The following is a 27580-nucleotide window of genomic DNA, read 5'->3' as shown; positions in this document are numbered from 1 at the left end:
ATTTAATAAATAAAAAATATCAAATAAGATACAATTAAATGTGTTATTATTCTGTGTATCGAATATGTTTGCAAACTAAGACTTATTTTATGATTGTTTCATTTTTTTTATAAATGATACTAAATCAGTCAATGATTTTATTGGAATAAATGAACAATTAAATCATTGAAAACATGCAAACAGTGAAATAAAAGTACAATATTTTTGTAGTCATACGTAGTTAACAAACATATTCATGACTACTTATACTATTGTTATCCTTAGCCATGATGAATAGAAATAAAAGACATAGTGTATGTTTCATCATTTCAATCAAATATCTTTGGTCCCCAGGTCATCCCTTCTCGGTCCTGACGTCCCAGAGTCTCTCCCATCAGACCATGGCGCTGCCACAGCTGCCCCTCAGCCGCTAAAACCTTGGCGCGCGTCCTCCGAGGTCCAGCAGGACAATATTCACCTGGGCAGGACGTGGATCCGTCTAATTGCTGGACGGGTCATGAGTGCGTTTATGAAGGAGAGGCACAAAGTCTCAGATGAACTATTAAAAAAAATGTTTTTTCATGTGTGACCGGCGGGAAAAAAACAGTATTGGTACAAAACTGACATGTGGGGTTTGTGTGTGTGTGTGTGTGTGTGTGTGTGTGTGTGTGTGTGTGTGTGTGTGTGTTGATCATGTACATGGTGTAAAGAAGCGACTCCAACTTGACCTCAATGTCTTTGTAATAATTTATTGTCCCTGTAAAAAGCACTTTTGTCTGCTTCTTTTATCAGATGCTTTTCTTCTTTAAAAAATACATAAAAAAAATAAATAAAAATAACTGGCAATGAAATGAAAACTAAAACGGATGTGTGCATCATTAATGTTTTGTGTCAGAATTGCAATAAAAAAATAGAGAATGTGAGGGTTTTCTTGGTCCTTTTTCTCGTTTCTGTAAGCTCATCTTTTCAAAGTCTTTCAATCCAAAACGAAACATTTTTCAAAACAGAAATTAATGAATGTTTTTTTTCTTCAAAATTGTCATTTTGCATTAAAGCTCGATGGAATATTTTACAAGTCATAAAAATACAATTGTATACAAATATCACGTCTAGTATAATTTATAAATGTAAAGTTTTATCACACAAAAATGATACTAAAATACATATAAAATATTTTTGTAAATTGTTGTTTTGCATTAAAGATCAATGCAATATCTTATAAGTCATAAAAATACACAATTATCACGACTAGTATAATTTATACGTGTAAAGTTTTAGCACACAAAAATGGTACTAAAATAAATATAAAACAATACAGAAAAAAATAAAATATCATTTTATTCTATTTGCAGCAAGGATCAATGCATTGTTTTATAGTCATGAAAATAAAAATATATACAAATATCACGGCTAGTATAACGTAAATGTAAAGTTTTATCTTACAAAAATGGTACTAAAATAAATATGAAATATTACAGAAAAATAATACAAAAATAATATGGAAAAATATAAAATATGTTCTTTAATTCTATTTGTATTAAGGGTCGACGCAACATTTTATAAAGTCATAAAAATAAAAATATATACAATTACAACAACTAGTATGATTTGTAAATGGAAAGTTTTATCTTACAAAAATAGTACAATATAAAATACAAAAATGTAATTTTGCATTAAGTGAAGTGAATTATATTTATATAGCGCTTTTCTCTAGTGACTCAAAGCACTTTTACATAGTGAAAGCCAATATCCAAGTTACATTTAAACCAGTGTGGGTGGCACTGGGAGCAGGTGGGTCGAGTGTCTTGCCCAAGGACACAACGGCAGTGACTAGGATGGTGGAAGCGGGGATCGAACCTGGAACCCTCGAGTTGCTGGCACGGCTACTCTACCAACCGAGCTATACCGCCCCACATTAAGGGTCAATGCAGTATTTTATAAGTCATTAACAATTTTCAATTATCACGACTAGTATAATTTATAAATGTCGAGTTTTATCATACAACAATGGTACTAAAATAAATATAAAACAATACAGAAAAAATGTAATGTTATTTCATTCTATTTGCAATAAGGGTCAATGCAATATTTCATAAAGCCATAAAAATAAAAATATACAATTATAAATACTAGTATAATTTGTAAATGTAAAGTATTATCATACAAAAATAGTACTAAAATAAATATAAAATAATACACAGAAAAATGTAATATTTTTGTAAATTGTCGTTTAGGATCAAGGATTTTTACAAGTCAGAAAAATATAGAATTATCAAGACTAGTATAATTTATACATGTAAAGTTTTATCATACTAAAATTGTACTGAAATAAATATTAAATATTACAGAAATGTTTTAAATATTTTTTAAAATTCTATTTGCATTAAGGATCAACGCAATATTTTATGAAGTCATAAAAATAAAAATATATACAATTATAACTACTAGTATTATTTGTAAATGTAATGTTTTATCATACAAAAATAGTACTAAAATATAAATACAGAAAAAAAAAATCTTCAAATTCTATTTGTGTTAAGGGTCAACGCAATATTTTATAAAGTCATAAAAATAAAAATATATACAATTATAACAACTAGTATAATTTGTAAATGTAATGTTTTATCATACAAAAATAGTACAAAAATATAAATACAGAAAAAAAAAATTCTAATTCTATTTGTGTTAAGTGTCAACGCAATATTTTATAAAGTCATAAAAATAAAAATATATACAATTATAACTACTAGTATAATTTGTAAATGTAATGTTTTATCATACAAAAATAGTACTAATATACATATAAAATACAGAAAAATATACAATATTTTTACAATTCTATTTGCATTAAGGTCAGAGTGAGAGTAAACGTTATAGTTAATAAAAAGCAGTGATTTGATTGTGAAAGGTTTATTGTATTAAACAAAATACAATTCCACTTTCTTTCTAATACACATTTTATATTTAATACAAAGCAATAAGGCCGTAAGACTCTTGAACGCATCATAATTATCCCCTCAACTCCCCCCAAAATGGATTAACTTGCTGGAATAAAAAAGACAATATAACATACATCCAAAAACGTGGACGCATGCGAAAAAGTGCAATATATTCATCTGTACAGTAATCTATTTATTTACTTATAGCTTTTTTATCCTGCACTACCATGAGCTTATGTAACAAAATTTCGTTCTTATCTGTACTGTAAAGTTCAAATTTGAATGACAATAAAAAGGAAGTCTAAGTCTAATAAGACGTGTTGGAATATACTACAATTGTTCATGCTAGCGAGCAGCTAGCTTCTTGATGTAAACAAAGATCGTCGTTTGGTGGCCATTTTTTATTTATTTTTTAGCGCGCACCTAGAGTGTCCACTTGGAAGCTGCAAAAAACCAGCTGCCTTGAACGCACCACTCGCCCCAACACGTGCTGACAAACTACAATGGCGGCCAGCGAGAGTCGCGGCGTTGAAGGTGACGAAACTTACACACTTTAGGGTTATATTTACACGCAAAACGGAGAAAATATAGCTTGTTAGTCCACACTGGAACCGGATTCTTCTTCTTTTTCTGCTTCTTTTCCTTCTTCTTCTTCTTCTTCTTCTTTTTCTTCTTCTTCTCTTTCTTCTTCTTCTTCTTCTTTTGTTTGTGTTTCTTCTTCTTCTTCTTCCGCCTCCGGTGGGGGAGGGGGACAGTCGGCCTTGCGACAATATCGCACGATCCACGCATGCTCCGAGTCGTCTGAGGATGAAAAGTCATTTTGGTTATTTAAAAAAACAAACAAAAACAAACAAACACTTTAATTATTTTTGTAACACACAAAATAAATATAAAATATACTAGACCAAAAAACCCTAATAATGATACATATTTCCAATAATAATAATATAACAATAATAATAAGAATGGTACTGTAATAATAATACTATTAATAATAATAATAATAATAATAATAATAATAATACACATTTGAATCCTGCCACAAAATGATCCATAAATAGTCATACATTATTTTTATTTTTTTTAACCAACACTTTAAAAAGTTCAGAGTATTCAAATAAAGTGTTTTGTTTATTTTCCACATACTTGATTATTTCACAACTAAAACAGGATGAAAACATATTTAATTATGACAATAAATGCCTTGAAAATAATCACAGCTGAATAATAAAAAAAAAAATGACAGCACACGGCAACACAACTCAACAGCACAACACAACAGCGTCGCACAGTACAACAGCAAAGCAGTACAACACAACAAACCATAAAACAGCACAACACAGCAAAACAACACAACACATCATTATACGGCACAACAACACATCAGAACAACACAACAACACATCAGAACAACACGTCAGAAAAGCACAACACAACCACACAGCACCACAACACAACCACACAGCACCACAACACCACACAAAGAAATCATAAAACAGCACAACACAGCAAAACAACACATCATCAAACAGCACAACACAGCAGCACAACACAACACAACAAAGCACAGCACCACAACATAGCAGCACAACCCAACACAACAAATCATAAAACAGCACAACACATCATTAAACAGCACAACACAACACAGCAGCACAGCACAACAACAAAGCACAACACAACAACAAATCATAAAACAGCACAACACATCATCAAACAACACAGCAGCACAACACGACAACAACGCACAACACAGCAGCACAACACAACAAATCATAATACAGCACAACACAGCAGAACAACACAACGCAGCAGCACAACAACACAACAAAAACACACACACGTCACAGTTCGCAGGCAGCACGACAAGGGCCAATAGTCATCATTGCAAACACGACAAGGGCCAATAGTCATCATTGCAAACACGACAAGGGCCAATAGTCATCATTGCAAACACGACAAGGGCCAATAGTCTTCATTGCAAACACGACAAGGGCCAATAGTCATCATTGCAAACACGACAAGGGCCAATAGTCATCATTGCTAACACGACAAGGGCCAATAGTCATCATTGCAAACACGACAAGGGCCAATAGTCTTCATTGCAAACACGACAAGGGCCAATAGTCATCATTGCAAACACGACAAGGGCCAATAGTCATCATTGCAAACACGACAAGGGCCAATAGTCATCATTGCAAACACGACAAGGGCCAATAGTCATCATTGCAAACATGACAAGGGCCAATAGTCATCTTTGCAAACACGACAAGGGTCAATAGTCATCTTTGCAAACACGACAAGGGTCAATAGTCATCATTGCAAACACGACAAGGGCCAATAGTCATCATTGCAAACACGACAAGGGCCAATAGTCATCATTGCAAACACGACAAGGGCCAATAGTCATCATTGCAAACACGACAAGGGCCAATAGTCATCATTGCTAACACGACAAGGGCCAATAGTCATCATTGCAAACACGACAAGGGCCAATAGTCATCATTGCAAACACGACAAGGGCCAATAGTCATCATTGCAAACACGACAAGGGCCAATAGTCATCATTGCAAACACGACAAGGGCCAATAGTCATCATTGCAAACACGACAAGGGCCAATAGTCATCATTGCTAACGAGCTAGGTGCTACAGTAGTAAAGTGCTAGCATGTAAAACAACAACAGCTATTATGTTAGCGTTTCTGAGTCATTTTTTGGCAAAACCTTTTTGTTCAAGGTGCTAAAAGTGCTAAAAGTGCAAAATGGCGTCTCCTGGTAACTCGTGGTGGTTTGTGTAGCGTGTGTGGTGAACAAGTCGGACAGGAAGTGGACAATGTTATCGCTAACTGGATACGCTATATAATCAGGACCCATGGCACCGAGTACGAGGGTTCAATCCAATCATCATTAATGCCTGCTTTTCTGCGGGGGGCGGGGCTTGCGGCCAAGGCAGAAACCTCTTGACCCGGCGCCGCGCCGCACGTGGGCGGCGGTAATTACCTTTGGAAATGTTTGCAGCTGCTGATAGGTTCAATTGGCCCCGCCTCCGTGAAAAAATAAGCCTGAAGCTCGGAGCAGGTAGGAAAATAAAAGATTGGCAGGGAGTTTGCGGCGTGAAGTGGCGGGCAAATGACACACAATCACCCGCCACAATGGAGGGCCCCCGCACGGGCGTGCTCCCACCAACCCGGGGGGGCGGTGGCCGGGGCCCGCGGGGACGCTCAAGTGCGTGCAGCTGCGCGCGCTCCTGAAGAGAAGGCCCCCCGTAATTAGCTCGCGTCTCAGCGCTAACCGCCGCATTATCTGCGCCGTTTGGCGAGCACGAGGGAAACCACAACAAGAAAATAAAAAGGCCTTCCTTTCACAGAGGTGTCTGAAGTGGAGCAGAGAAGTTGTTTGCTCCTAATTGTGAGGCTTATCTTGATTTGACAAATTTACCACTTGATGCTTTTTTTGGGGGGGACACACACAAAAAAAAAAAATGACCTGCAGTTTGATTTGGCAGCTTAGTGAGTGTTGGAGGACTCATTATAGCGTCGCACATAATTACCTCTCACTTTGCACAATTGATTTTTAGCAAGAAAAGCTCTTTCTTTTCATCTGCATATTTATTATTGACTTTTTATTCTGCCAGGAAATGGTCACAATTACATGAAATAAAATCGACGTTCAAATGATTATGTCAAGGAAATAATTTTTAATGCACTGTAAAAAAAATCTAAATATTATATATTTTAGGAAATGATCATATTTATGTTTAATAATTTAACATTTGAACATGGAATCTTTTTATGTGTTGGTGAAGAAAAACAATTTTAATGAGCTGTCAATAATGTAAATATCATGTATTTACATTATGTTTAATAGATAATTACATATAATATATTAAACATTAAGTGTTGATAATGAAAAACATTGTTTAAGTATTTTTATTTTATTGAGTATTATTTCATAATTTTTTACGACACCTCCATAATTAATATAAGAAATATAGTATTATATATAAACAAAATAATATATTGAATATTTATAAATATTATTAATTCAGCAAATGAACATTTACGTTTAATTAAAAACAATTAAATGTAGTATATCTAAAATGTTTTAATATTGGTAAAGAACAACATTATTTTGTATTTCACTATTGTTAAAGTATTTATTTCATTATATATTGTTGTTTCATTATTTTAATGATACCTCCATAATTAATATATCAATATCATTTTACATATAAACAACATTCTGTATTGAATATTTATAAATATAATTATTTCATCAAATGATAACATTTATGTTCAATACAAAATAATTAAATGTAGCATATTGAACATTTTTAAATGTTGGTAATAAACAAAACATTTTTAATTTCACTATTGTTGAAGTATTTATTTATTTTATTGTAATTATTGTTTCATTATTTGTATCACACCTCCATAATCAAAAACATTTCATAATTTATGTGAAATTATTTTAGTTTTATTTCATGGAAAAAATATTAATACATGCAATATTTTTATGTGTTGGTCAAGAAAAGCAATTTTTAATGAGCTGTCAATAATCTAAATGTTTTGTATTTTAGGAAAGGATAACATTTATGTTTAATAGATAATAATTAACTATAATACATTGAACATTTTTAAGTGTTGGTAAGGAAAAAAAAATGTCATCCCAGTATTACTAAAGTATTTTATTTTATTGAGCATTATTATTTCATTATTTTTATGACACTTCCATAATAATGTATCAAATATTATTTTAGTTTTATTGTATATGAAAACAATGATATATTGAATATTTGTATGTGTTGGTCAATGAAAGCATTTTTTATTGAGCTGACAACAATCTAAATAGTTCGTATTTTAACGAAATGATAACGTTTATGTTTAATTGAAAATATTAAATAAAATATATTCCATAATATATTGTCATGGGCAAAAATTATGACTAAAGTGGTAAAGTTGTATCTTCATTTGCACTTAAATTTTATTGAGTTTGGCTAAAAAAAACCATATTTATTATTCATTCATTTATTTATTTTAGCGACACATAATTTTACGTTAATTTATTTTTCCTCTGATCTTTTTATTATATTGATAATTATGATTTCATTATTTTTATGACACATCCATGATTAAATATTTTATAATTTCTGTAATATGATTTTAGTTGTATTTTATTAAAAAAAAATAAAAATAAAAAATACAAATATATATATATATATATATATTTATGTTTGTAATCAGCCTGACCTAAGCCTGGTAAACTGTAAGTAGGTTAGGTATAATTATTGAATATGATTAAGAGTAAGATGACTAATTGAGTGTTAATATTTGAGTGGGGCCCGGTCCCCTCTGTAGTGGAAAAATTGAGAACCCCTGAATTACAGGACGTGAGAAAGGTCCCAGGCTAAAATGTATAGGCATGATGGAGATCTGACCTCTTTGTTCTGTGTGAAGAAGTGTCACTGCAGACACACACACACTATGTGTGGCCCCTGGCGCTCAAAATAATACATGACCACTTGGGGAATATCCACTATTGTTCTGCATCTTGGCGCCAGGCCAGCGAGGCATGTTTTGTTGGCGTTAGCAACAGTAACTAAGGAGCACGACATACACATCTGCTGATGGAAGTGAAAGTAATGTCAGATCTTTCAAATCAAACAAGCTGACTTTTATTTTGTCTTACGTACAGAAGCTCCTTTACGGTCCCTAAAAGCAGATTAGATAATGGGGGGGGTCAGTCCCTGTCTTCCATCATCATTGCATCCTGCTGGACGGGAAGACATGAGGCAATAAATCCCCTCTTTAAATGCCCCCCGACACTTCCTTGGCTTGCAGAATAAATCCCTGCAGGATACAGGAGCATCCTCCTCTACATTATAGTGTGTGTGTGTGTGTGTGTGTGTGTGTGTGTGACCATACACATACACACTCAGAGCGCTGCTAGAAGTGTAACATGTTATTATTGTTCCAAAATCCACTCGCTCTCAGTGGGTAGTGGGAGTTCCGCAGGGTTCCATCTTAGGTCCCTTTTCAGTGCATATGTAACCATTTTTACTCGTGCAATTACATGTTGTTGTTGTTGTCAATTGTGGGAATCACATTAATACAAACAAAATACTAATACTAAAACATCTGATCTTTTTATTATATTGACAATTACGATTTCATTATTTTTATGACACCTCTATGGATTAATTGTATTTTATAATTTATGTGATATTATTTTAGTTCTATTTGATAAAAAAATAAAAAAATAAATAATAATAATAATAATAATTAAAAAAATAATATAAAAAAATATAAATAAATACAAATATATATATATATTAAGTTAAAGTACTAATGATTGTCAGAAACACACTAGGTGTGGCAAAATTATTCTCTGCATTTGACCCATCAACCTTGATCACCCTGTGGGAGGTGAGGGAAGCAGCGGGCAGCAGCGGTGGCCGCGCCCGGGAATCATTTTTGGTGATTTAACCCCCAATTCCAACCCTTGATGCTGAGTGCCAAGCAGGGAGGTAATGGCTCCCATTTTTATAGTCTTTGGTATGACTCGGCCGGGGTTTGAACTCACAACCTACCCATCTCAGGGCGGACAATCTAACCACTATATATATATATACATACTGTATATAGACTATTTTTTTATTTGTATGTATTGGTCAAGGAAAGCAATTTTAAATATTTTGTAATTTAAGAAATGATAACAATTATGTTTATCGAAAATACTTTATATTTATAATGTATTCCTAAGTGCAAAAATTATGAATAAAGTGGTTCAGATGTTTTTTTATTTGCACTTTGATTTTAGTGATTTTTTGGTTAAGACACTCAATGACTAATTTGTTTGTTTATTTTAGCAACACATAATTGCATGTCAATTTGTTTTTCATCAGTTTTTATTTTATATTTCAGGTATTATTATTTTATTCTTTTTATGACAATTACACGTTGTTGTTGTCATTTGTGGGAATCACATTAATATAAACAAAATACTAATACTAATACATCTGATCTTTTTATTATATTGACAATTACGATTTTCATTATTTTTATGACCCCTATGAGTAATTATATTTTATAATTTCTGTAATATTATTTTAGTTCTATTTGATAAAAATAATAATAATTAAATTAAATAAATAAAAAAATATTAAATAAGAAAAAAAAAAGTCTATACATATATATATATAGACATTTTTTTATTTGTATGTGTAGGCCAAGGAAAGCAATTTTAAATATTTTGTAATTTAAGAAATGATAACATTTATGTTTATCGAAAATACTTTATTTTTATAATGTATTCCTAAGTGCAAAAATGATGACTAAAGTGGTTCAGATGTTTTTTTATTTGCACTTTGATTTTAGTGATTTTTTGGTTAAGACACTCAATGACTAATTTGTTTGTTTATTTTAGCAACACATAATTGCATGGTCAATTTGTTTTTCATCAGTTTTTATTTTATATTTCAGGTATTATTATTTCATTCTTTTTATGACAATTACACGTTGTTGTTCTTTTCATTTGTGGGAATCACATTAATATAAACAAAATACTAATACTAATACATCTGATCTTTTTATTATATTGACAATTACGATTTTCATTATTTTTATGACACCTATGATTAATTATATTTTATAATTTCTGTAATATTATTTTAGTTCTATTTGATAAAAATAATAATTAAATTAAATTAAATAAATAAAAAAATATTAAATAAGAAAAAAAAAGTCTATATATATATATATATATATATATATATAGACATTTTTTTTATTTGTATGTGTAGGCCAAGGAAAGCAATTTTAAATATTTTGTAATTTAAGAAATAATAACATTTATGTTTATCGAAAATGCTTTATTTTTATAATATATTCCTAACTGCAAAAATTATGACTAAAGTGGTACAGATGTTTTTTTATTTGCACTTTGATTTTAGTGAGAGTCTAGTTAAGACACTCCTTTGGGACTAAATTGTTTATTTATTTTAGCAACACATAATTGCATGTCAATTTGTTTTTCATCAGTTTTTATTTTATATTTCAAGTATTATTGTTTCATTATTTTTATGACAATTACACGTTGTTGTTGTTGTTGTCATTTGTGGGAATCACATTAAGAAATATGATTTTAAGTCAGGGGTGTCAAAACGTTTTCCACGGAGGGCCGAACACTGAAAAGTAAAAACATGCGGGGGCCATTTTGATATTTTTCCATTTTCAAAACCAATACAGTATATAGTTTTTTTTAAACCTTTAGGGCTCCCTTCAACTTTGGTCTCGGGGACCCACAAGGGTCTCAGTCATAAAAATGTTTAAAATAAGTAGTTTTTTTAAACGCTTACATCTCTAGATCAACCTCAGATCTAGCTGGGGTTTTTTTTAATGGCAAAAACACTTGCAGTCCAGCAGTGGGCCCCTGCCCTATGGTTAAGAAATAGGAAAATTCCTGGAATTTTTGTTTTTAAACAAATAAAAAATGGTAGCGAATGACTTGAAGATTTTGACATGATGGAGTGGAGATATCAACACGTCTTATCTCACCTGCCATTCTGAGGAAGGTCCCGTCGTAGGAGGTGATGGTCCTGGTGGTGGGCTCGTAGAAACCGTCCCCGCAGTCGTAGCAGCCGCCAGGAATGTCGCGCGGCGGATGCAGGTCTGTGAGCTGGGATTCACCTGAATCGGCACAAACCAGGTGACTACAGTCGTCAAGTCCGACTCGCCGACATGGTTAGACGACGGCAACCTGAGGGTCGGAGTCCGTGGCATCTCTCCGTGTAGAAGCGTCGGTCCTGGCCGTCGCAGTAGTCCCAGTCCTTCTCCTGGTAGGGCAGGCCGTCAGCGAAGGTGAACGAGCCCTTTTGTTGGGAGGATGAGGATTATTGTCTGGTGTGTTACATGGCCTTTCCTTTTAACAACACTCAGTAAAGGTTTGGGAACTGAGGAGACACATTTTTGAAGTGGAATTCTTTCCCATTCTTGCTTGATGTACAGCTTAAGTTGTTCAACAGTCTCCCTTCTCATATTTTAGCCTTCAATGTCTGGACTACAGGCAGGCCAGTCTAGTACCCGCACTCTTTTACTATGAAGCCACGCTGTTGTAACACGTGGCTTGGCATTGTCTTGCTGAAATAAGCAGGGGCGTCCATGATAACAACATATGTTGATCCAAAAGCTGTATGTACCTTTCAGCATTAATGGTGCCTTCACAGATGTGTAAGTTACCCATGTCTTGGGCACTAATACACCCCCATACCATCACACATGCTGGCTTTTACACTTTCACCCTAGATGGTTCTTTTCCTCTTTGGTCCACAGTTTCCAAAAACAATTAGAAATGTGGACTCGTCAGACCACGGAACACTTTTCCACTTTGCATCAGTCCATCTTAGATGAGCTCGGGCCCAGCGTAGCGTTTCTGGGTGTTGTTGATAAATGGCTTTGGCTTAGCATAGTAGAGTTTTAATTTGCACTTACAGATGTAGCGACCGACTGTAGTTACTGACGGTGGTTTTCTGAAGTGTTCCTGAGCCCGTGTGGTGATATCCTTTACACACTGATGTGGCTTTTTGATGCAGTACCGCCTGAGGGATCCAAGGTGTGTAATATCATGGCTTACGTGCAGTGATTTCTCCAGATTCTCTGAACCTTTTGATGATATTACGGAGCGTAGATGGTGAAATCCCTAAATTCCTAGTTGAGAAATGTTCTTAAACAATTTGCTCAGGCATTTGTTGACAAAGTGGTGACCCTCGCCCCCGTCCTTGTTTGTGAATGACTGAGCATTTCATGGAAGCTGCTTTTATACCCAATCATGGCACCCACCTGTTCCCAATTAGCCTGTTCACCTGTGGGATGTTCCAAATAAGTCTTTGATGAGCATTCCTCAACTTTCTCAGTCTTTTTTGCCACTTGTGCCAGCTTTTTTGAAACACGTTGCAGGCATCAAATTCCAAATGAGCTGATATTTGCAAAAAATAACAAAGTTTACCAGTTCGAACTCTAAATATCTTGTCTTTGCAGTCTATTCAATTGAATATCAGTTGAAAAGGATTTGTTGTATTCTCTTTTTATTTACCATTTACACGACGTGACAACTTCACTGCTTTTGGGCTTTGTACATTTTCCGACAAATGATGTCATCCTGCCCCCTACCTTGTCAAAATCTCCCCAAACTTGTCTAAATTTTTTTGTGCTACATTTGTGCTACTAATTTATTATGGTGTTTATATTATTAACGTTTTATTATTCATAACCAGCCCCCTATCTTTGTTGTGTAATTATTTTGGACACCCCTTTGCTAATCAAATCAATAAAAAAACAGCCTATCACAGGCGACAAAACTAAATTATATTTTTAATAAATAAAAACAAAAACAACTTTCAGGCCATAAATGACGCCTAAGTCAGACTAAAAATCTCCCTTGCTTGCAAATTGTTCTCCATGGGGCCAGTTCGCATTCAACGCCCTGTGAGTTCTGCCTAGCAACAAGTGATCCCAGCATGCCATTGGTCGGCATAGCGAATAGCAAGATTACACGAGTTTTGGCTCCGTTGAGTCACAGTTCATAGTTGGCGTGGTTTTTAAAAATAATAATAATAATAATAATAGATTTAATTTGTAGAAGCACTTTACATTGAGCCAACAACCTCAAAGTGCCACAGTGCATTTAAAAAACAACAACGCTAAAACCACAAATAGCTGCCCCCAACAAGTAAAATAAATAGCTTTAAAAAAAATAACTAGAACAGCCTAATAGCTAGAACTAGCACACATATATCTAAAAAAAAGGCATTTTTAAAAAGAAGGGTTTTTAAGCCTTTTTTAAAAGCATTTACAGTCTGTGGTGCCCGCAGGTGGTCAGGGAGAGCGTTTTCCTTTGAGGTTGGAGGAGGTTAGCCTGAATTGATGAGCTTAAAGGCCTACTGAAATGAATTTTTTTTATTTAAACGGGGATAGCAGATCTATTCTATGTGTCATACTTGATCATTTCGCGATATTGCCATATTTTTGCTGAAAGGATTTAGTATAGAACAACGACGATAAAGATTGCAACTTTTGGTATCTGATAAAAAAAAAGGCTTGCCCCTACCGGAAGTAGCGTGACGTAGTCAGTTGAACATATACGCAAAGTTCCCTATTGTTTACAATGATGGCCGCATGAAGTGAGAGAGATTCGGACCGAGAAAGCGACAATTTCCCCATTAATTTGAGCGAGGATGAACGATTTGTGGATGAGTAAAGTGCAAGTGAAGGACTAGTGGGGAGTTGAAGCTATTCAGAAAGGGAAGATGCTGTGAGAGCCGGGGGTGACCTGATATTCAGCTGGGAATGACTACAACAGTAAATAAACACAAGACATATATATACTCTATTAGCCACAACACAACCAGGCTTATATTTAATATGCCACAAATTAATCCTGCATAAAAACACCTGCGTGTTTGTTACGCTAGCTCCTAGCTCCTCTGCTAGCTCCTAGCTCCATAGAACACGCCAATACAATTCAAACACCTGATCAACACACACAATCACTCAGCCCAAAAGACCGTTCACCTAACCCAAGGTTCATAAAGCTTATATATTTTAAAAAAGTTACGTACATACGCAAAAAAAAGTTGCGCACATACGGTCAAGCGATCAAATGTTTAGAAGCCAAAGCTGCATACTCACAGTAGCACGTCTGCGTCTTTGTCATCCAAATCAAAGTAATCCTGGTAAGAGTCTGTGTTGTCCCAGTTCTCTACAGGCGTCTGTGTATCCAAGTCAAAAGTCCTCCTGGTTAGAGTCTCTGTTATCCGAGTTCTTCCATCTTGACTGCATCTTTCGGGAATGTAAACAAAGAAGCGCCGGCTGTGTACTGTTGTGGCTGACTACGTTCGAAAAATACGTCCATTTCGCACCGACAACTTTCTTCTTTGCTTGCTCAGCTTCCTTCTCCATAATGCAATGAACATGATTGCAACAGATTCACGAACACAGATGTCCAGAATACTGTGGAATTATGAAATGAAAACAGAGATTTTCGTATTGGCTTCAATGTGGAAGGCATACCCGTGTTCCCCGGTCTACGTCACGCGCATACGTCATCCTCAGAGGCGTTTCGAACCGGAAGTTTAGCGGCAAATTTAAAATGTCACTTTATAAGTTAACCCGGCCGTATTGGCATGTGTTATAATGTTAAGATTTCATCATTGATATATAAACTATCAGACTGCGTGGTCGGTAGTAGTGGCTTTCAGTAGGCCTTTAATTGCAGTGATTGAGAGGTAGGTCTTTACAAAAGGAAAAGACTTAAGTGTAACCTAATAAGTAGACGAAGAATAGTGAGTGATTGCTTTAAAAGGGACCAGATGTATTAAGTACTTACTCACACACACACACACACACACACACACACACACACACACACACACACACACACACACACACACACACACACACACACACACACACACACACACACACACACACACACACACACACACACACACACACACACACACACACACACACACACACCTGTATCGCGATGCCATTCTCCCAGGTGGCCTCGTATTTGCTTCCATTCAGGAAGTGGAGCACCCCTGTGCCGTGGAACATCCCGTCCTTCATCTCCCCGATGTACTTGGTCTGCGAGGGGAAGGTGTACTCCCCTTCTCCCTCCATCCTGCGGAGGGAACATACGTGATGTCAATCCCACTTTGACGTGTATATATCATTGTTGTGATAGCCTTTACTCGCCTGCGATTTAGCGTCGTCCCCTTGTAACTGCTTCCTGTCAGCTCCATTTTGAGTCTTGAGTTGTAACCCTGGTGGTCAGCAAGTAGACGCCCGGCAATAAAAACAGCAACAAATACTTTTAAGTCAGTATGGTTAAACAAAAAACTCTTTTTGTGATGAACATGTTTGAAAATGTGTCGATGCATTTGTTGAAACTACTGAAATGTGCATAAAGACAAAAGTAAGAACATTGCACCAAAAAATTGCATATGCAATTTTGGGAGAAATTGCGTGTGAAATGCTGAAATGAGCAAGTCGGACTTAAATGCTATTGTTAGCATGCTAACAGTTAGAATTTGTCATGAACCAAGTCATATGACTATCAAGAGTATGTATGTAAAATTAGCTAAAAAAAAGTTGTTAGTATGTTGAATCAAGTACCAAGTTACACAGCGGAGGTGTTTGGCTGCAAAATTGGCCGAAAATGTAAACTTGCTAATGTTAATATGCTAACAGTTAGAATGTGTCAAGTACCATGTTATGACTCTGAGGTGTTAGGCTGCAAAATTGGCCCAAAAAAAAGTTAGCATGCTAATGTTAATATGCTACAATGCTAACGTAAACATGCTAACAGTTAGCGTGTGTCGAGTAACCGCTGGCGAAAACGTTAGAATGCTAGAATGTTGACGTTAGCATGTTAACAGTTAACATGTGTCAAGTACCAAGTCGTATAACTCTGAAGTGTTTGGCTGAAAATTGGAAAAAAAAAGTTAGCATGCTACAATGCTAATGTGAACATGCTAATAGTTAGCGTGTGTCAAGTACCCTGTTATATGACTCTGAGGTGTTTGGCTGCAAAACGGGCTAAAAAAGTTAGCATGTTAATGTTAATATGCTACAATGCTAACATTAACATGCTAACAGTTAGCGTGTGTCAAATACCATGTTATGACTCTGAGGTGTTTGGCTGCAAAATTGGCCAAAAAAAAGTTAGCATGCTAATGTTAATATGCTACAATGCTAACAGCTAGCATGTGTCAAGTACAATGTTGTATGTATCTTAGGTGTTCGGCTGTAATGTTGGTTAAAAAAAAGTTAGCATGCTAATGTTAGTATGCTACAATGCTAAAGCGAACATGCTAATAGTTAGCGTGTGTCAAGTACCCTGTTATATGACTCTGAGGTGTTTGGCTGCAAAACTGGCTAAAAAAGTTAGCATGTTAATGTTAATATGCTACAATGCTAACATTAACATGCTAACAGTTAGCGTGTGTCAAATACCATGTTATGACTCTGAGGTGTTTGGCTGCAAAATTGGCAAAAAAAAAGTTAGCATGCTAATGTTAATATGCTACAATGCTAACAGTTAGCATGTGTCAAGTACAATGTTGTATGTATCTTAGGTGTTCGGCTGTAATGTTGGTTAAAAAAAAGTTAGCATGCTAATGTTAATATGCTACAATGCTAACACAAACATGCAAACCATTAGCATGTGTCGAGTAACGTGTTACATGACTCTGACGTGTTTGGCTGTAACATTGGCGAAAAAGTTAGAATGCTGGAATGTTAACGTTAGCATGTCAACAGTTAACATGTGACAAGTACCAAGTCGTATAACTCTGAAGTGTTTGGCTGAAAATTGGAAAAAAAAAGTTTGCATGCTAATGTTAGTATGCTACAATGCTAAAGCGAACAAGCTAATAGTTAGCATGTGTCAAGTACCCTGTTATATGACTCGGAGGTGTTTGGCTTCAAAACTGGCTAAAAAAGTTAGCATGCTAATGTTAATATGCTACAATGCTAACATTAACATGCTAACAGTTAGCATGTGTCAAGTACCATGTTATGACTCTGAGGTGTTTGGCTGCAAAATTGGCCCCAAAAAAAGTTAGCATGCTAATAATGTTTATATGGTACAATGTTAACGTTAAAATGCTAGCAGTTAGCATGTGTCAAGTACAATGTTATACGACTCTGAAGTGTTTGGCTGTAACGTTGGCGAAAAATGTTAGCATGCTAGAATTTTAGCATTAGCATGCTAACAGTTAACATGGGTCAAGCGCCAAGTCATATAACGCTGGGGTGTTTGGCTGACAATTGGCAAAAAAAGTTAGCATACAAATGTTGGCGTGCTAGCATGCTACCATTAACGTGCTAAAAGTTAGCATGTGTCAAGTGCCAGGTTACATGACTCGGAAGTGTTTGGCTGCAAAATTGGCTAAAAAAGTTAGCATGCTAATGTCAAAATGCAACAGTGCTAACGTAAACATGCTAAAAGTTAGCATGTGTCAAGTACCATGGTATATGACTCTGACGTGTTCGGCTGTAACGTTGGTGAAAAAAGTTAGCATGCCAATGTAAATATGCTACAATGCTAACATTAACATGTTAACAGTTAGCATGTGTCAAATACCATGCTGTATGACTCTGTGGTGTTTGGCTGCAAAATTGGCTAAAAAAGTTAGCATGCTGATGTTAATATGGTACAATGTTAATGCTAAAATGCTATCAGTTAGCATGTGTCAAGTACAATGTTATACGACTCTGAAGTGTTTGGCTGTAACGTTGGCGAAAAACATTAGCATGCTAACAGTTAACATCGGTCAAGCGCCAAGTCATATAATGCTGGGGTGTTTGGCTGACAATTGGCTAAAAAAGTTAGCATACTAATTTTGGCGTGCTAGCATGCTAACATTAACATGCTAAGAGTTAGCATGTGTCTAATACCAGGTTACATGACTCGGAGATGTTTGGCTACCAAATTGGCTAAAAAAGTTAGCATGCTAATGTCAATATGCCACAGTGCTAACGTAAACATGCTAAAAGTTAGCATGTGTCAAGTACCATGCTGTATGACTCTGTGGTGTTTGGCTGCAAAATTGGCCCCCCAAAACAGTTAGCATGCTAATGTTTATATGGTACAATGTTAATGTTAAAATGCTAACAGTTAGCATGTGTCAAGTACAATGTTATACGACTCTGAAGTGTTTGGCTGTAACGTTGGCGAAAAATGTTAGCATGCTAGAATGTTAACATTAGCATGCTAACAGTTAACATGGGTCAAGCGCCAAGTCATATAACGCTGGGGTGTTTGGCTGACAATTGGCTAAAAAAAGTTAGCATACTAATGTCGGTGTGCTAGCATGCTAAAATTTAGCATGTCTAGTACCAGGTTATATGACTCAGAAGTGTTTGGCTGCGAAATTGGCTAAAAAACTTAGCATGCTAATGTCAAAATGCTACAGTGCTAACGTAAACATGCTAAAAGTTAGCATGTGTAAAAGTACCATGGTATATGGCTGTAACGTTGGCGAAAAAAGTTAGCATGTCAGAATGTTAACATTAGCATGCTAAAAGTTAACATGTGTCAAGCACCAAGTCATAGAACTCTGAGGTGTTTGGCTGAAAATGCGCTAAAAAAGTTAGCACGCTAATGTTGGCCTGAATTGAACATTTTCAAGAATAAAAATGACTAAATGAACTGTAAATATATGCTACAGTAGTAGCGGCCACTAGATGAGGCTAAACCAATCAGAGCGCACTGTTCAGTATTGTGGCCTCTGATTGGTTCAGGCAGCATCCAGTTCCGCCTTTTTCCCCCAAGCTTTATTTTGTACAACCCTAGCTAGAAGGGATTTGCTATTTTTTCTGGGAAAGTTTGAAGTTTGTCAGTGTTATATACCTGTATCAGTATAAAGTCGGAAGCCGTGGGCACTAAGAAAACACAAAGACAACAAATTAATATAAACAAATGAGCTGTCTTCTGATGTTATTCGTCACTGAGCACTACTTACCTCCAAAAAGCAGCATTCAATTGTGTACAGTCACCATGGCAACGCGGCAACCGACGCAAAACGACACGATTTAGCCAACTTGTGTTAAATCATTTAGTCACTTCGTGTGTGATAACTAAAAAAAATAAAAAAATCTGAACGTATAAACTATTTATACTTTACCCTACAACTAGTGCGCATGCGGGTTCTGTCGATTGGGGCGCTTGCTTCTGACGTCATCAACACGAGATGACGTCAGAAGATGATGACTCGTTGACAGCCAACGGAGGAAAGCGTCACATTTTAAATGATGAACAATGTGGATGGACAAGTTATTTTTTTAAAAATTTAGTTTAACGTTATGCAACCTATTGTTATGGACTTGCCTCTTTGTGATGTTAAGTTCCTGTTATGAGCTGTTATACAGTATATGCCTTCAGCTCTTATTTTGAAAAACAGCCGTCTACTCGGGACCGGAAGTCACTAACACTTGGCGCATGCGCAAACGTATCGGGCCGTGTTTGAACTGACCTTCTCCTCTGCCTCGTCGCCCCTCGACGAGAAGACCTTCAAAGTTTATCTGGCGTTTTCCGTCTGTTTGTGTGTTGTTTACACACACATGCAGCAATGCCCTCAACGCCCGAGGTCCCCGCCTCCCAGGAGCTGAATGTGGACGAGGTGAGCGGATATTCGCATGGGGAATTAGCGGGGACGGCTAGCTCGCGAGTTAGCTGTGAGGCTAACAGGATAATAGTGAGAGTCCAGTCCATAGTGGATCTAACATAATAGTGTGAGAGTCCAGTCCATAGTGGCTCTAACATAATAGTGAGAGAGTCCAGTCCATAGTGGATCTAACATAATAGTGTGAGAGTCCAGTCCATGGTGGATCTAACATAATAGTGAGAGAGTCCAGTCCATAGTGGATCTAACATAATAGTGTGAGAGTCCAGTCCATAGTGGATCTAGTTAATAGTGTGAGAGTCCAGTCCGTAGTGGATCTAACATAATAGTGAGAGTCCAGTCCATAGTGGATTTAACATAATAGTGAGAGTCCAGTCCATAGTGGATCTAGTTAATAGTGTGAGAGTCCAGTCCGTAGTGGATCTAACATAATAGTGAGAGTCCAGTCCATAGTGGATTTAACATAATAGTGAGAGTCCAGTCCATAGTGGATCTAGTTAATAGTGTGAGAGTCCAGGCCATATTGGATCTAACATAATATTGTGAGAGTCTAGTCCATAGTGGATCTAACATAATATTGTGAGAGTCCAGTCCATAGTGGATCTAACATAATAGTGTGAGAGTCCAGTCCATAGTGGATCTAACATAATAGTCTGAGAGTCCAGTCCATAGTGGATCTAACATAATAGTGAGAGTCCAATCCATAGTGGATCTAACATAATAGTGTGAGAGTCCAGTCCATAGTGGATCTAACATAATAGTGTGAGAGTCCAGTCCATAGTGGATCTAACATAATAGTGTGAGAGTCCAGTCCATAGTGGATCTAACATAGTAGTGAGAGTCCAGTCCATAGTGGATCTAACATAATAGTGAGAGTCTAGTCCATAGTGGATCTAACATAATAGTGTGAGTCCAGTCCATAGTGGATCTAACATAATAGTGAGAGAGTCCAGTCCATAGTGGATCTAACATAATAGTGTGAGAGTCCAGTCCATAGTGGATCTAACATAGTAGTGAGAGAGTCCAGTCCATAGTGGATCTAACATTATAGTGAGAGAGTCCAGTCCGTAGTGGATCTAACATAATAGTGTGAGAGTGCAGTCCATGGTGGATCTAACATAATAGTGTGAGAGTCCAGTCCATAGTGGATCTAACATAATAGTGTGAGTCCAGTCCATAGTGGATCTAACATAATAGTGAGAGAGTCCAATCCATAGTGGATCTAACATAATAGTGTGAGAGTCCAGTCCATAGTGGATCTAACATAATAGTGAGAGAGTCCAGTCCGTAGTGGATCTAACATAATAGTGAGAGAGTCCAGTCCATAGTGGATCTAACATAATAGTGTGAGAGTCCAGTCCATAGTGGATCTAACATAATAGTGAGAGTCCAGTCCATAGTGGATCTAGTTAATAGTGTGAGAGTCCAGTCCGTAGTGGATCTAACATAATAGTGAGAGTCCAGTCCATAGTGGATCTAGTTAATAGTGTGAGAGTCCAGTCCATAGTGGATTTAACATAATAGTGAGAGTCCAGTCCATAGTGGATCTATTTAATAGTGTGAGAGTCCAGTCCATAGTGGATCTAACATAATATTGTGAGAGTCTAGTCCATAGTGGATCTAACATAATATTGTGAGAGTCCAGTCCATAGTGGATCTAACATAATAGTGTGAGAGTCCAGTCCATAGTGGATCTAACATAATAGTGTGAGAGTCCAGTCCATAGTGGATCTAACATAATAGTGAGAGTCCAGTCCATAGTGGATCTAACATAATAGTGAGAGTCCAATCCATAGTGGATCTAACATAATAGTGTGAGAGTCCAGTCCATAGTGGATCTAACATAATAGTGTGAGAGTCCAGTCCATAGTGGATCTAACATAGTAGTGAGAGTCCAGTCCATAGTGGATCTAACATAATAGTGAGAGTCCAGTCCATAGTGGATCTAACACAATAGTGAGAGTCCAATCCATAGTGGATCTAGCATAATAGTGTGAGAGTCCAGTCCATAGTGGATCTAACATAATAGTGTGAGAGTCCAGTCCATAGTGGATCTAACATAGTAGTGAGAGTCCAGTCCATAGTGGATCTAACATAATAGTGAGAGTCCAATCCATAGTGGGGCCAGCAGGAGATCATCTTGAGTGGAGACAGGTCAGCAGCACAGAGACGTCCCCAACCGATGCACAGATGAGTGGTCCGACCTGGGTCCCGACTTCGGACAGCTAGCGCCTCATCTGTGGTCACCAAATCTGTGCGCCAAATCTGTGATCTCTTTTCTGCAGAGCAGAAAAGAAACGGCAGATCAACTGGTCTAAAAGGGGGGTCTATTTAAAGGCTTGAGTTTACAAATGAGTTTTATGATGGGACTTAAATGCTTCTACTGAGGTAGCATCTCTAACTATTGAATTTCTGTGTAAAAAAATTGAACAGTTATCTTACACTTTGCAATAAAGTAGTGATTTTGTTTTACTTTCTCTTCTCACTCCATGCAAAGAATCACCTGCCAGACAACCAAACTTGATTGTTGATGCTGTTACCTGATTGGCTGTTCGCGTGTCACTCCCACTGATTACTTCCTGCGTTGATCGGTTACCATAGAGCGCGGGTGTCAAACGTATGGCCCGAGGGCCGGAATAGGCCCGCGGGATGAGTTTGCCAAGTAAAATAATGAGCCGAAATGTTTGAATGAAAGAAACGGCTGTTCTAAATGTGTCCACTAGATGTCGTAATAGCAATTATTTGTATCTTTGTAGATTATGTTACATATGTATAAAAAATAAACCACATGAAAATGAGCAAACTACATTAATAACATCCTCTAATTTGATTTTGATATTTTTTTTAGCTTGATAGATTGAAAATGAACACCAATGAGTTGACTGATAAACATTATCATATAATTTATTCAGAAAGTATAAATAAAGACAAATAAAGATAGAATACTATTAAGTGCAACAGTATAAAAAACAACATTATGATTTGTACATTTTCAGAATGTGCTTGTTCTATTTTTAAACAAAGAAAACAATCTGTAGTTTTCTTTATTTTTAAGTTATCGTGCCGTGATTTTACCAATTCGGCCCACTTGGGAGCAGATTTGTCTCCATGTGGCCCCCCGACAAAGAAGAACAAAAGTATGAATATATATAATGAATGTTTTATCGAACACATTTTTCCATTGCAATTGATGACATGTCTTAACGCAGGGGTCACCAACGTGGTGCCCGCAGGCACCAGGTAGCCCGTAAGGACCAGATGAGTAGCCCGCTGGCCTGTTCTAAAAATAGCTCAAATAGCAGCACTTACCAGTGAGCTGCCTCTATTTTTAAAATTGTATTTATTTACTAGCAAGCTGGTCTCGCTTTGCCCGACATTTTAATTCTAAGAGAGACAAAACTCAAATAGAATTTGAAAATCCAAGAAAATATTTTAAAGACTTGGTCTTCACTTGTTTAAATAATTTCATTAATTTTTTTACTTGGCTTCTTATAACTTTCAGAAAGACAATTTTAGAGAAAAAATACAACCTTAAAAATGATTTTAGGATTTTTAAACACATATACCTTTTTACCTTTTAAATTCCTTCCTCTTCTTTCCTGACAATTTAAATCAATGTTCAAGTAAAAAAAATGTTTTTATTGTAAAGAATAATAAATAAATTTTAATTTAATTCTTCATTTTAGCTTCTGTTTTTTCGACAAAGAATATTTGTGAAATATTTCTTCAAACTTATTATGATTAAAATTCAAAAAAATTATTCTGGCAAATCTAGAAAATCTGTAGAATGAAATTTAAATCTTATTTCAAAGTCTTTTGAATTTCTTTTAAAATTTTTGTTCTGGAAAATCTAGAAGAAATAATGATTTGTCTTTGTTAGAACTATAGCTTGGTCCAATTTGTTATATATTCTTACAAAGTGCAGATTGGATTTTAACCTATTTAAAACATGTCATCCAAATTCTAAAATTAATCTTAATCAGGAAAAATTACTAATGATGTTCCATAAATTAAATTTTTTCAAAAACATTTGAATTAGCTAGTTTTTCTCTTCTTTTTTTCGGTTGAATTTTGAATTTTAAAGAGTTGAAATTGAAGATAAACTATGTTTCAAAATTTAATTGTCATTTTTTTTGTGTTTTCTCCTCTTTTAAACCGTTCAATTAAGTGTAAATATCATTCATTATTAATAATAACATAGAGTTAAAGGTAAATTGAGCAAATTGGCTATTTCTGGCAATTTATTTAAGTGTGTATCAAACTGGTAGCCCTTCGCATTAATCAGTACCCAAGAAGTAGCCCTTGGTTCAAAAAGGTTGGTGACCCCTGTCTTAACGTGATACATACTGAAAGCTTTTTATCGGCCCAGCCCTAATGACATCCCGAGCACAGGTGTACCTAAGGAAGTAGCTTATAGATTGTTGATCTTGTCCCCAGGTCAACGTGTCCTCGGCGGTGCTCAAAGCGGCAGCTCACCACTTTGGGTCGCAGTGTGACAAGCCCAGCAAGGAGTTCATGCTCTGTCGCTGGGAGGAAAAGGACCCCCGCAAGTGTCTGGAAGAAGGGAGGAAAGTCACCGCGTGTGCGCTCAACTTCTTCAGGTACCACACTTACCTTTATTGACCTTCTTTTAGACCAGGTGTCAAACTCAAGGCAGACCTGGCCTGCCACATCATTTTATGTGGCCTGCCATGTCATTAAATGTGGTCTTCCACATCATTAAATGTAGTCTGCAATATTATTTTTTTTGTGGCTTGTCACATCATTCAGTGTGGCCTGCTACGTCATTGAATGTGGTCTGCGACGTCATTTGTATCTGGCTTGTCACATGATTTTTAAGTGGCCCGCCACGTCATTGTATGTAGTCTGCCACGTCATTTAGGGTGGCTTGCCACATCATTTGTATGTGATTTGCCACGTCGTTTTTATGTGTCACGTCATCGAATGTGGTTTGCCGTGTCATTTAAAGTGGCTTGCCACATCGTTCGTATGTGGCGTGCCACATCATTGAATGTGGTCTGCAACCTCTGTTAAGGTTGCTTGCCACATCATTTGTATGTACCTTGCCACATCATTCAATGTGGCCCGTCACGTCATTGAATGTGGGCTGAAACCAGGGGTGTAACGGTACGTGTATTTGTATTGAACCGTTTCGGTACGGGGGTGTACCGAACGAGTTTCCATACGGAGATATTAAGTAGTGTAACGCACGTTGTGTAAACAATGCACACCGAGGCACAACACACGGCATGCTAGCAGCTAACGGGCTAGGATAGACTGACCATATGTCCTCTTTTCACCGGACGTGTCCTCTTTTGCGGAGCTGTCAGGGCGGAGTTTCTTAAATGCCTCAAATGTCCGGCATTTTGAGTTAGGGTTGCGTGTATTTTCCATGTACGTTCAGGGTTAAGAAGGGGTTAAAAACAAAACAAGTTGTGAAGGTGCGCAGCAGCATTGGTGATAGAGAGTGAGAGAGTTATGATAAATGCGCATGCGTCGCCAGGCTCTGCTTTTCATCCATAGATTTATCAGATATCATTTTTTATTATCTATAGCAGGGGTGTCAAAAGTGTGCCCCGGAGGCCATTTGCGGCCCACAGCTAATGTTTTAAAGGCCCACGGCACATTCTAAAAATACTATTAAAATAAACAAAAACATAACAAAAGTGAAATAAAAAAAGCTTAAAGGTTAAATGTAATTTAGAAAAAGTTGCAATGTTTTTCTTTCAAACTCATTGCTCAAAACATAATATTGAATCAAAATCAATGTTATTATGAATTATTGACCTATCCAAGGTTCCCATTACTTCACATCAAATATTCCACTAAGAAAAATATTTTTGGTGGAAGATTTTGCAAATTTGGTAAATAAATAAAATTTTTTTTTTATATTTTGTTGTTTTCTTACTGTACCGAAAATGAACCGAACCGTGACCTCTAAACTGAGGTACGTACCGAACCGAAATTTTTGTGTACCGTTACACCCCTAGCTGCAACACTGATTTTATGAGACTTGTCACATCATTCAATTCACGTAATTTTTTTAAACTGGCCTGTCACATCATTTAAGGTGGCCTGTCACATCATTCAAAGTGGTCCTTCACGTCATTTAAAGTGGCCTGTCACATCATTGAATGTGGTTTTTAACATCATTTAGGGTGGCTTGTCACATCATTGAATGTGGTTTTTAACATCATTTAGGGTGGCTTGTCACATTATTTTTGTGTGGCCCGCCTCGTCATTGAATGTAGTCTGCCACATCATTTGTATGCGGCACGCCACGTCATTGAATGTGGTCTGCAACAGAGTTTAATGTGGCTTGCCACGTCATTTGTATGTGGCACGTCATTGAATGTGGTCTGCACCCTCTGTTAAAGTTGCTTGCCACATCATTTGTATGTAGCATGCCACATCATTCAATGTGGCCCGTCACGTCATTTTTTAAAAATGTCTGCCACATCATTTAATATGGCCTGCCATGTCATTGAATGTGGTTTTCAACATAATTTAGGATGGCTTGTCATGTCTTTCAAGTGGCCATCTGAGCCCTAATTGCGATGTGGCCCTCATTAAAAACAAAGTGGCCCTCATTAAAAAGGAGTGTTCCTGTTCCAGACCCTAACAGGTCCAGCTGACACAATTACTGTGGATGAGGTCATCTTAACAATACGTTCCTGGTTGCGGTTGTTGTGGTTATAGTTTGTGAAAATGTCCGTCATGGCGCTTCAGCTGGTGTGATTGTGGCTGTCAGGCAAATCAAGGGGAACTGCGCCGAGTCCTTCACCGAGTACTGGACCTGTCTGGACTATTCCAATTTAGCCGAGCTGCGCCATTGTCGCAAGCAGCAGAACGCCTTCGACGGCTGCGTCCTCGACAAGCTGGACTGGGTGAGACCCCAGCTCGGAGAGCTGTCCAAGGTCAGTCTTTTGTTGTGCACCGCCCACTGTATATATATTTATGTTCATATTTATATGTATATTTATGTTTATATTTATATTTGATATTTATTCATGCTGACTTGTTACAAGTACAATTTCAATGTGCATTTATTACACAAAATAATGAAGTCTACGACAAGCAGAAAAAAATCTTTGTGTATTCGTAACTATTTTCTATAAAATCTGCATTGAGGCTATAAAGTGTTTTACTTTATTATAGGGCTGGCCGATATATCGCGGGTTTGTCTCTGTGCGATATAGAAAATGACTATATGGTGATATTCGAGTATACTTTCTCACACAGTTGCTTTTAGCTGCTGGCATTACACTACAGCAGGGGTCACCAACGCGGTGCCCGCAGGCACCAGGTAGCCCGTAAGGACCAAATGAGTAGCCCGCTGGCCTGTTCTAAAAATAGCTCAAATAGCAGCACTTACCAGTGAGCTGCCTCTATTCTTTAAATTTTATTTATTTACTAGCAAGCTGGTCTCGCTTTGCCCGACATTTTTAATTCTAAGAGAGACAAAACTCAAATA

At 36.6% G+C, this 27580-nt stretch overlaps 4 protein-coding genes across 5 annotated transcripts in view; 3 read left to right on the top strand and 1 right to left on the bottom strand.

Moving 5' to 3' along the window:
- Window positions 1-896, top strand: part of lhx6a (LIM homeobox 6a) — a 40901-nt gene extending 40005 nt beyond the window's left edge. For both annotated transcript variants that reach the window (XM_062055128.1, XM_062055127.1), the window contains exon 9: window positions 334-896. In XM_062055128.1, coding sequence (XP_061911112.1) covers window positions 334-413 — 80 coding nt within the window. In that variant the 3' untranslated portion in view covers window positions 414-896. The remainder of the gene's footprint in view (window positions 1-333) is intronic.
- si:ch211-243g18.2 (uncharacterized protein LOC559906 homolog) overlaps window positions 1-27580 on the top strand; it is a 237527-nt gene that overhangs the window by 146053 nt on the left and 63894 nt on the right. The window lies entirely within an intron of this gene.
- Window positions 2921-19668, bottom strand: morn5 (MORN repeat containing 5). Its single transcript, XM_062055125.1, has 7 exons — window positions 19447-19668; window positions 19335-19366; window positions 15674-15741; window positions 15452-15599; window positions 11676-11787; window positions 11474-11605; window positions 2921-3719 (listed from the first exon to the last, which is right to left on the bottom strand). The coding sequence occupies exons 1-7, from the start codon at window positions 19460-19462 to the stop codon at window positions 3514-3516; spliced, it is 714 nt and encodes a 237-aa protein (XP_061911109.1). The 5' UTR covers window positions 19463-19668; the 3' UTR covers window positions 2921-3513.
- Window positions 19909-27580, top strand: part of ndufa8 (NADH:ubiquinone oxidoreductase subunit A8) — a 12769-nt gene continuing 5097 nt past the window's right edge. The window contains exons 1-3 of the mRNA XM_062055126.1: window positions 19909-20103; window positions 24544-24707; window positions 26858-27023. Of these exons, the coding sequence (XP_061911110.1) occupies window positions 20053-20103; window positions 24544-24707; window positions 26858-27023 (381 nt within the window). The 5' untranslated portion in view covers window positions 19909-20052. The remainder of the gene's footprint in view (window positions 20104-24543; window positions 24708-26857; window positions 27024-27580) is intronic.

This window comes from Entelurus aequoreus, linkage group LG08 (assembly GCF_033978785.1).
Source record: "Entelurus aequoreus isolate RoL-2023_Sb linkage group LG08, RoL_Eaeq_v1.1, whole genome shotgun sequence".
Lineage (NCBI taxonomy): Eukaryota > Metazoa > Chordata > Actinopteri > Syngnathiformes > Syngnathidae > Entelurus > Entelurus aequoreus.
Note: the sequence above shows the minus strand (reverse complement) of the source record. Positions and strands in the feature narration are given on the sequence as shown.

Excerpts from the sequence above, each read along its gene's own strand:
- morn5 (XM_062055125.1), bottom strand. Across the intron at positions 15,742-19,334 it reads CCGACTTTATACTGATACAG|GGTTACAACTCAAGACTCAA; the intron begins GTATATAACACT and ends GCTGACCACCAG. Across the intron at positions 11,788-15,451 it reads AGAATGGCATCGCGATACAG|GGCTCGTTCACCTTCGCTGA; the intron begins GTGTGTGTGTGT and ends TCCCAACAAAAG.